Source organism: Amphiura filiformis, chromosome 12 (assembly GCF_039555335.1).
Source record: "Amphiura filiformis chromosome 12, Afil_fr2py, whole genome shotgun sequence".
NCBI classification, from domain to species: Eukaryota; Metazoa; Echinodermata; class Ophiuroidea; order Amphilepidida; family Amphiuridae; genus Amphiura; species Amphiura filiformis.
Window position 1 is genome coordinate 41781835 of NC_092639.1, and position 11165 is coordinate 41792999.

At 35.7% G+C, this 11165-nt stretch overlaps 1 protein-coding gene across 1 annotated transcript in view; it reads left to right on the forward strand.

The window, feature by feature from the left end:
• Positions 1-9680, forward strand: part of LOC140166214 (protein O-mannosyl-transferase TMTC3-like) — a 31820-nt gene extending 22140 nt beyond the window's left edge. Inside the window, exons 11-16 of the mRNA XM_072189615.1 lie at positions 210-365; positions 1991-2151; positions 3119-3239; positions 5237-5338; positions 5849-5932; positions 6948-9680. Of these exons, the coding sequence (XP_072045716.1) occupies positions 210-365; positions 1991-2151; positions 3119-3239; positions 5237-5338; positions 5849-5932; positions 6948-7184 (861 nt within the window). The 3' untranslated portion in view covers positions 7185-9680. The remainder of the gene's footprint in view (positions 1-209; positions 366-1990; positions 2152-3118; positions 3240-5236; positions 5339-5848; positions 5933-6947) is intronic.
• The last annotated feature ends 1485 nt before the right edge of the window (positions 9681-11165 follow it).

The following is an 11165-nucleotide window of genomic DNA, read 5'->3' on the forward strand; positions in this document are numbered from 1 at the left end:
CAAGCCCAGGAGCGTTTAATTGAAGGAGCGGCTATTGGAGGATATGCGGTATAATTAAAGACAGAGATAAAAACATCAGACGCGATAAAATCTTTTTATCTCTGTCTTTAATTATATAGTAAAAACATTCCCATCTTTTATTCTCTAATTGAAACATCAGTTACACTCTGTTATCTCTAATTTATCGCATTTGTTTTTTCTCTCCTCAGTTATATAGGCAGGTGTTGAGTCTACGTCCAGATTTTGTAGATGCTTACATCAACAGAGCAGAAGTGTTATTGGAGATGAACCGCACTAAAGAAGCATTTGCTTTGTATACAGAGGCTCTGAGCCAAGATGACGAGAATGCTGATGTACATTATAATGTAAGTACTTCAAGGGATAGTATAACCAGAAGGCCCTATCTGAAAAAGCTGCCCTATGTATATTTTGATAATTTCTACTATATTGCACACATCTAAAAATATGACACCTAGCAGCTATTGTAGATCAACACTGCATCATCTTCATTTTGGCCATTTGTGATATGATCAGGTCTATCAAGGCCAAAGGAAGCATTTTTGAAACTTGAATTACTATATTATTACCATATACAAACATTAGGCTATCATAATACTGAAAACACCAAAGGTCTAGTATACTTGGTTCTAAAGTTATGAAGTTTTGTGATGTCTTTTTCTTATGTTTTTTTATTATTTTTTACTCCATATTTTTTCCTTTATCTCAATTTCAAATTTGCTGCCTCCATGGACCAGATCGTGTCACATTTATTCTTTCTTAGCTTGGTGTGGTCAACCCTAGACAAGTCAAGAACGAAGTGTTTTCACAATCCTCTTTCACAAGTCTTATTCAACTATGGCATTACATGTGCTATTTATTCTTTCATAGCTTGGTGTGGTTAGACTACTCCGTAGTCCACTTGCCCATTGTCATGAATGTGCATACTTTGGATATTGCATTTAAGCTTAAAACTCCGATTTAAATAATTTGTGCACAATTGATAGATTTTCACAACTGATCATCTTTTCAGTCACCGTACTCCTCTGTATGTTAGCTTCCCAAGTGGACTACTGACTTTGCCTTGAGAGTTAGGCCAATTTCTGGCCTAACTAAAATTGGTGATGATGTAATGCATCTTTAAAAATGAATCTGGCTTGTGATTGGTCGCCCAGATCTCGTTATTGTTTAAATCCTCCCGACGCGTACTGGTAGCCTTATAACTATACATGGTACACAACTATCTAGGGAATGCGGCGCTTTTGTGCTGGTGGATGAGCGTATGCATCTAGCGCGTGTATTGTACCACCATGCTTAGTCTTGTGGTTAGATTTTATTGATAAACAAGTATGATTGACAGTGTGTGAGTCCCGGGGTAAAGTTCTGCTTAAAAGTGAAAGTCCATAGTCGATTTTAAATCGTAATAAACTGGCAGATTCTAAAATTAGAATTGTTCAGTATTGGAGTGCCATTACAGTTATGCCATTATGATATGTTGCATTCAATAATATAAGCTTACGTATACTTTACTTTTACTGTCACAAATATGATTATATAAACTTTCTCAGAACGATTTTAGACTAGTATTTTGATGTAATAAATATCAGTATAAATTCGAGTTCAACTGAATGCGTTCATCATGATTAATAACATATTTTTATTTATCAAAAATCGACTATGGCATAGTCTATGGTGTGGTATACTTGAACTGAATAAGAATGAAAATAAAAGATAGGATTTTGTTTTTTGTGTATCCAATATTGTGTCATAATGGATGAGCAGGCAAATATTTTTATCTTAGTGGCTTCGCCGGCATCCACCACTCAAAATATTGGCCAGCCCATCCATTATATATGACACAATATTGGATACGCAAAAGACAAAATCCTATCTTTTATTCTCTAAATAGAGCTTGTCCCACATCATACCCAAGTCTTATATTCAACTATGGTGTTCACATGTGTTATTTTATGTTCTATTTATTCTTTCATAGCTAGGTGTTGTCTACCTTAGACAAGGCAAGAAACATGAAGCGTTTCCACACTTAGATCGTGCAATAGATCTGAACCCACGTCACACACAAGCCTTATTCAATTATGGTGCTTATGTACAAGAAATGCAGAATGAAGAACTGAGACCTCTAGCTATCACAAGGTAGTCTACCTGCAGATTTAAAAGTTTCAACACCATGAAAAGGACATTATTAACCCAAAAAGATGTCTTAAAGATTTTGGAATCGGAATAGTCCATTGCGTAACGTTATGTGATAAAGCTGCCATATTAGATTGTCACACATGGAACTTAAATAGTATACCTGCAGTATATTGACCAAAGTTAGTACCTGTAGGCCTTTGTGTGCATTAATGACCCCCCCCAAAAAAAAAACCCAATACATTTTTTGCATACATGTATTGTAAACTGTGTGTATATTGCTGGCTGTGTAGAGTTGCTTGTCATTTGTGATCTATGATTTTTGCATGGAAATGCCCCAGTTGATGGGAACAACCCACGACACTTTCTTTTACAAAATATTGGATAGAGTGCATGCATTCTAAATGCCCTTTTTATGAAAGCACATTTGTAAATATAATGTTTTATGCTATTTTTAAGTAAATTTTGAAACAACATTTGTGAATGATTAAAGAGTTTAACTTCAACACTACACTATTTTTCGCTCACCTGGAACATTTTCACTAGTTCGACTAGGGTCTTCAGCAGATGGTGATGCTGTGATGGTATCTTGTCTACGATCGGGATAACCTTCACTGATGACGTCATATGATTGACAATTTGGGACAACCTACTGATGCCCAGGGGGGGGGGGGCGCCGCTACATCGTAACATCCTATGAAGTCATTCTGTCAATCATATGACGTCATCAGTGAAGGTTATCCCGATCGTAGACAAGATACCATCACAGCATCACCATCTGCTGAAGACGCTAGTGGAACTAGTGAAAACGTTCCAGGTGAGCGAAAAATAGTGTAGTGTTGAAGTTAAACTCTTTAATCATTTTATCTACCACTACGTATGAATATCCACTCGTATAACATTTGTGAAGAATAATTTTGTTAACAAAATTACTGAATTATGTGAAACATTGTTTTTTTCTGTTTCTCAGGTTGAAAAAAGTGGTAGAAGCTGAACCTGATCATGAGTTGGCCTATTATAACCTTGGTATGATGGCTATGGATGATCACAATATGAAAGATGCTGAAATATGGCTCAAGAAATCTATTGAGGTAAGCTTAAATGTGTGTGAAATCATGATTGAATTTCAGTCAGAGTTCACTGCTAATAGTAGGGATGCCCACTGTCAATACAGTTTCCACTAGTACGATTTTTCATATACTGTGTGCGTATTGTCTATGGAGAAACTGATCGATACAAGAAATCCCAGGCCTGTTAAATGGCATACATACTTGTTTTGATCCAAATGTAGGCCTATATCAGGGTGTTTCAAGAAATTCCTGATTCCACCAGAAAACATTAACCAAACTTTTTCCTGATTGGTCAGTAAATAGAGAGGACCTTCCTTCATGAAGAGATCAACTTTTTTTAATGAAAAATTTAATGAGATGAGAACTACAACAGGTTGAAGTGACACCATTCCGTGCATCAGGTGTTCAAACGCAGTTATCTCCGAATTTGGAGTGAATCAGACAAGCAAACTTACATAGTCATAAAATGTAACTATTTTTGAAGACAAAATGTACAGGATGTTAAGAAATTAAAGAATGTTTAAGCCTACCGCGGCCCATCTCAAATCATGCACTTCTCACCACCATGTCCATTTCATATGCTATCCATCATGGCTTCCATGCACACACAGTGTATTGCTCAATGTAGTAAAGATAACCGTTGAGTTGGAGCAAATTTCTCAAAATTGGTAGTGATTAATGTTACCAAACTTATATCATGATGAAATATAATCATTTTTGAAGATAAATATGCTGACATTAAAAGATTGAACAATGTTTAAGACTGCCGCTATTCATTTGAAAAAAGGCACTTATTGTTCAGCTCCTCTATGGAGATATTTTCCATGGCAGCCATCTATGATCATACTTGAGGTTCCACCAAACAAACCATGGGTTTTGAGGTCTTATATTTTTTGTTGTATGTACACAAAATCGTTTAAATTTTCAGGATGATCTTATTTCACGTGGTTATAAGCAAATATAATGTTCCAGATAACGCTAGTTAATAAATACATTAAGAAAAAGCACCTTAAAATTGGACTTTCTGTTAGTATTCCATTTTGGACTTAAACTTTTTAACATGTTCTAGCAGCCCCATATAAAAGCGTGACACTCGAAAGGCCATATCTCTGGAATGAAACGTCCGATTAAAATTATTTAAACGCCAAAATGTTTCTTTCATCAATTCCCAGCCATAAGTAAAGTCTGAATCAATTTAAAAGTACTTCAATTTTTAGTGGACATGCCGACTAATAGATGATCATGATGATTATACAATGTATATCTTGTATCACCTCATTTGGTAGTGATGCAGATACAGTATCAAATGGCATACGCATGCAAACTGCATAGCAAATCCACACATATGTATACTCTGGTTACTCTATCTAAACAGCAATAAAAATGTTGCCTTATTATGGAGGTGAGAATACTACTGTGATATGGCTTACCACAAATCCCCCTCATAAGACACCTCACCAGTTAACAGCCTTTGGCATACAAAGCCAGTGACCAGTCATGTTGTATACACATAATATAACATGGAAAGAGGATAAGTTGACATTTGATTTACACAGGCATGTGCCAGGGATTATATCCAGCTGTGAATCTGGCCAGGAGGGGCTATTATCAATTAGTGAGCAATTTGTGGTTTAGGCCCATTTCTGTTTGATAGAATGACCAGAGTATACAAGCGCTGTTTGTTGACACAGTTGCGGCATAAAAGCACTGATACTGGTATCAAACTAAAGGTGAGATGAAATACATGATATTCTAGCCCAAGTCATCTATTGTGGTAAACTTATATTTGGTGGAAAGCAAAATGTTATGTATATGTACGACCATTTATGAAAGATTCATTACGTTCATGCAACATTTTATCACATAATTATAGTTCTTACTTGTTTAATGACGACATATAAACAGTCAAGATTTCTTATCTCAAGTACTGTTATGTTCTATTGTATTTGACTTAATAACCAACATGCTTGCTGCAATTATGTTAAGATTGTTGCATTTGTTTGTATTTGTCTTTGCAGATCAACCCTAAATCCAAACAGTCTTTATTCAACCTTGCCCTTGTTTACCATGAAGACAAGAGGATTATTGAAGCCAAGCCATATCTAGAACAACTACTCAAGGTATTATAAGCATCTCCGTTTTGTGTTATGTGTTGTTGGGTAATTCCAACGACAATTTGAAGCTTAGTTGATATTTGGGACCATACATACACACATAAAAAGCAGGCTTCGTTTATGGCTGATGAGAGTCTAATGAATTGTGAGGAGTAGAGTCTTTGAATAAGAGATAGTTTATGATTAACATTATCTGTGGGTAATAACAGTTGAATGAACATAGCGTTACGAACGAACTTGTACACGTATGCGATCACAGAAGTGTATCCAACTCCCTCTGATTATTTTTATCTTTTGATCAGTATTTTCACCAGCCCACATTTTGTCATTAAATTTGAAATTTGATCATGAACTGCTGTGTATGTTGAAATGAAATGATTACTGTAATATTGCAGAGATAGATTTAGAGCAGTAATCGTAATGAGTATTATAATGAGCATTTTGAAAGGATTTTATTTTTTATTTTTTATTATGGGGGTATGACATATTTTATAATTGATGTTTTCATTCATACAGTATCACCCAACTCATAATAAGAGCCTTTTACTCCTGGGTGACATCCATCTGAATGTATTAAAAGACAAGCAGAGGGCTAAGGAGGTAAGAATTTTATGTGTGTTTTTTAATTAAAAATTACAAGGGCTATTTTGAACATAATCTATGAAAAGTATAGCCATTTGTGAACCTTTTACCATTGACAAAACAGGTTTTATGTTTTTATAAAGGCTATTTTATTTTTAAAAAAATGGTTAGATCACCCTCAGCTCTCATATATTTTAAGCCCTGTTGTGAGTAGTGTTAACATGTTATGATACTTGATAAGTCTCCAGAATGTGAGAACAAGTAATGTTAATAATCAAGAATCTTGAAGGGTCCGTCCGCCCGTAGAACAGGGGTTTATTTTGTTGCCTAATGTGTGTCGATTGAGACAAATATGAGAACATCCCATGGACAAGAAAGTCAATACAATTTGGTAACCATGCTCAACATACGTACACTAGCAGGCAACGCTATGATAGGCCAGTGAACTTTTCCAGAACGAATTGACCTGTTTGGTAAATCCCATAATTTATGCGGTTAGACTCCAGATGTCGTAATTTGATGTAACGCTGACTTCCAATGCGCAGTAACGATGTTCACTAAACGATGTGTGCATCGGCATGATGTCAAATGACGACATCTTGTGTCTAACCGCTAGGAATTATGGGATTTACCAAAAAGGTCAATTTAGACTCGTAGTCTGTCTCGTCTTAAGTTGAGAGTATCGCCATGTTGAATTTCGCAGTACCAGAGATTGATCCATGCATGCTAATCTAATCCTGCAGGGCGTATACACAAACCTAGAAGGGTGATTTGTCCTTACGCTGGCTACGGCAAATGTGTAAACACCGATTTGAATCTGCCACTGCAAAATCCGACATGGCGTTACTCTCGACTTGAGACTATTTCATGAAAAGGTGTTCAGTTATTATCATCTATTGTAATTGAACTATTTGTGTTTATTGATCAATGTGTGGAGCAGTTATTTAGGCAAACAAATATTGCTTTAAGTTAACTCTTAGGTCATGTTTTCATATCCATTATTTGTGTTTATTTATTCTGCTTAATCATCCAGTACTTTGCAAAGATTCTTGAGACTGACCCCAACCACATCCAAGCCAGACACAATCTCTGTGTGGTCCTAGTTGAAGACAACCAATGGCAGGAAGCAGAGAAATGTCTATACGATGTCTTCCTGCTGGCACCTCAAGAAGACTACATCAAGAAGCATCTACAGATAGTGAGGAGACAGTTGGAGAAAATAGAACAACAAATGGAGAAGTCTAAATCAGATGGAAATAGTAAGAGGTGACAGAGTTGTGATTTTTGATGTGCAATTTCATGGTAGTTGCAAGTTCAACAGTTTGTAACTGTATACCTTCCCACCTGTTCGTATTGTACTTGGGGTAGAGTTAGCGTATACATGTTAAGATCAAACTGTAAGGGGTCAATGGTTACAGGAAATCCAAACATTGTGGGCTAGTAACAACATGTTTGGGCTCCAATATATTTGCAACATATTGGAAGCAAAACATTCACATTGATATTGGCATTGTTGGTTCCAAATCCGGCATGTTGACATCGTTGTAAAATTCAACCTCCAAACCACTTCCTTCATGGGAAGAACTGGCATTTCCTGGATTCACAATATCATCATCAGCAAATCCATCAAATAGTGATTAACTTCCGTCCCTGTTAACTTGCAAGGCCCCCGACATCTTGACAAACATTTGCAATTTCAGGTTGATCGTACAAAGATGCTGCCAAAACCTGTTTTCATTCATAAATACAGGGAATTAATTCCCTTGTTTATTTTTATACATATATGCACCTTTGACAGCAATCATAGACAATCATGACAAGCCAATCATAGGAAAGAAAGCTATCTAATGAATTTTATGATTGGTGTACAACAGCATTGCCATTCAGAACAACTAGCCAATCATAGGAAAGAGAGCTATCTAACAAATTTTGTGATTCGTGTACAGCAACATTGCCATTCATTAGGGCTTCCGTGACTGGTTAAAAGTTTGTCACGTCAACTTAGATGCAATAACTTGTCACTTGTCCAAAGATTAATGTGTTCAAAGGATGCAAAAACGCTTAGCTTGAACCCTGATGTGGGGTAGCAATTTAGGTAGATCAGTTTGATTGATCTAAATGTCGGGCCAGTAACTTATGGGATTACTGCCTGAACTGTCTAGTGTTAGAAGAGTTACGGTACAGCCAAAAAGACTAGATCCATCCACAGAGTACCAACTACACCATGTTAACCTGTTGCTCAGATTTGTTTGCCATGCTTCAATTTAAAGTGTATGCTTCTTTGTGTTGTGTCGTTAAGTGCACAACGTGTGCAAACCTTTCCAACCCTCAAGATTGAAAATGCAACATATCCTATGAATTGGTTTGTGCCAACAATACTTCTTTGGGTCTCTTTTTGCATGCTAATCTCTCTGTACATGTGTACATGCAGGCGTAACTCGCAAATGACTTTTGTACAAGCGCTAAACTTTATGTGTGTTTTTTAAGCAGTGTGTGAAACAGAAAGCTTGCCAACATATGTGTGTTATTGTGATATAAAAATCAGTTCTCATTTGAAAATGAAGTAATATTAGTATATTGATATGAACAAGCAATGGGCTAATCCAGTTGAAATCCATACACCTCCTATGGAAGACATGACCTTAATCTTCCACACAGGGAGTGTGACTTTTAAATGCTGTTACCTGAATGAGCAACCCCATTTGAAACTACACCCCCTGTGTGGGGGATTAAGGTGGGGGTGTATGGATTTCAACTGATTTCCACCAAATCATTCATCAAACTGTTAAGATGCAGTTTTGTTCACTAAGGCAACAAAAAAACTATGGGAAAATGTTTTTCCCAATTTCTGAAAATCTGGGTCGGTCGGGCCTGTGGTTTTTTTTTTGCTTAATGGTTTATTTATTTTCAATACTTATATTTATAGGTGATGAGTAAACCATAGAATATCAATCTTATAAGGTTTATTTTCCTAAAAGAATCTTCCATATTGTTTAAACCATAGGCATTTCAGATTAAAAACATACTACTGTAAATCACCATAAAACTGAACTGATGTCTCGATCTGTACAGATATAATTTTGAGACTGAAAATCACCCTGAAACTCATTTTCAGCATTACTTACGCCATTTTTAGCATTACTCTGGGTATTTTTCATTGTATTTTCAGTGTGGCTATTAACAGCTCGTAATGAGCAATGGTCCAGGGGATTTATTTCCATAACAATAGCATGGTCCAATACATTTCAGTGTGATTAGCACCATTTCAGTGGGATTAATGGATGACCACTCTTTTTAATGTTTCAGTCCATTTTCAGTGTAATTGGACATTGCTATTTTCAGTTGTATTATCCATTGTATGATTTTTCAGTGTTACTCCGCCGTTTCAGTGAAGGTGGTTTTCAGTCTCAATATCTCATTGAGCGTGTTTATAGTGAGCCAGTTTATCCGTTATTTAGCATATAAGTACTGCAAAATCAATGGATATTGCAGTATAATACAGACACTATAATCAGGCTCATGGTGTCTTTATCCTTATAACAGTTACAACTGATATTACAAAATCACTTGCAATAATTTAAAATTTATTTTCTTTTCTTTTTGATGAAGCATTAAATTTTGTGTAGCAATGTTAAATGTACATAAAAAATTACATTATGCAGCTAAATCTTTAAAACTCATTGTTGCTATTGGTTTTGTATTTATGTGTTAATATCTATTATTATTCATTATATATTTTTGTAGATATTCAGGTGGCAGTTAAATGTAATTGAACTTATTCTGATACATAATGTATATTTTTTGTCTCCAAGCTTTCATGTGTATTTTGCTCTTCTAAACTCAACCCAGAAAGTATCGAAACGATTATAGATGGTCAGATATATCGGCAACTGAAATATATAGCAAAAACTTGTTTAATGTATATAAAGCGCAGCTTTCTCCTGCGCATTTTGATACCTCTTTTGTTGCTCAGCGATATCATTTGGTCGAGTTATGGGCGCTTGAGTGGCTTCAAGTCGGATTTTGAAAGTTGCACTTAGCTCCTATTCAAGCCAAAGAAAAGACATCTTGTTCAGAGCATGCGACGACGAATCCAGGCAGTGAAAGACAGTGATGGTGGGCACACCAAGTATTGAATTGTCAGCAGAAAGAGTTCATGAGATAAGTCAGAGATAAGTAAAGGGTAGCAAGTATTGAAGTTGGAAGTCGAAGAAGTAAAATAAAGTAAAGTGCATGGTTAAGTAAACAGAGCACATCAGTGTCATTTGTCTTGATTTTGGGGGTGGGTGGGGGTGTGTGTATACACGACAAACGCATATTTGGCTTGAATAGGAGCAAAGTGCAACTTTCAAAATCCGACTTGAAGCCACTCAAGCGCTCATAACTCGACTAAATGATATCGTAGAGCAACAAAAGAGGTATAAAAATGCGCAGGAGAAAACTGCGCTTTTTATACATTAAATAAGTTTTTGCTATATATTTCAGTTTCCGATATATCTGACCATCTATAATCGTTTCGATACTTTCTGGGTTGAGTTTATTTGAAATCCATACACCCTATGGAAGACACAAATCTCAGGGAGTGTGAATTTCAAGTGGGGTTACCTGAATAGGTGACTCCATTTGAAATCTACACCCCTATGTGTGGCAGATTAAGGTCATGTCTTTCATAGGGGGTGGTGGATTTTAAATAGAATATTTCATTTCTTATCTTGGTGTTTTACCAAGCTTTGTAGATGTGTATGTGTGATGATGTAGTAGTTTAAGACAATCTTTCAAAACAATGTTAAAGCTAAGGCTAAAACAATCTATGTCTCAAAAACCCACGCTAGTTCGTTTTTCTTAGGGCATCTATTTGGGCTGAAATGGCAAATTCATTTTTATAGTTTTTTGCCGTAAAATCATGAAATTCTGAGAAATATTTTGAAGAAAATTTACTTGATTTGATACTTGTATTGTTTTTAATTTAAACAATTGATATTTGTACTTCAATTGTGTAAATGAACCAAAAATGTTATGCTTTGTACTTTCGAACACTCGCAAATTACATCTTAATTCAAAATTACATGGATTGCTCTACGAAAAAGGTATAAAAATCAAAACCACTAATCTCTCCAATTATCCCCTGCTGATATCCTATTATAGAGCTATCAACATGGTGTGTAAAGTGTGCCAACAGATTTCATAATAACATTATTATACATAGCAATTTTCTATCTTTTGGATTGTCTACTGTGGTTTATCATTGGGT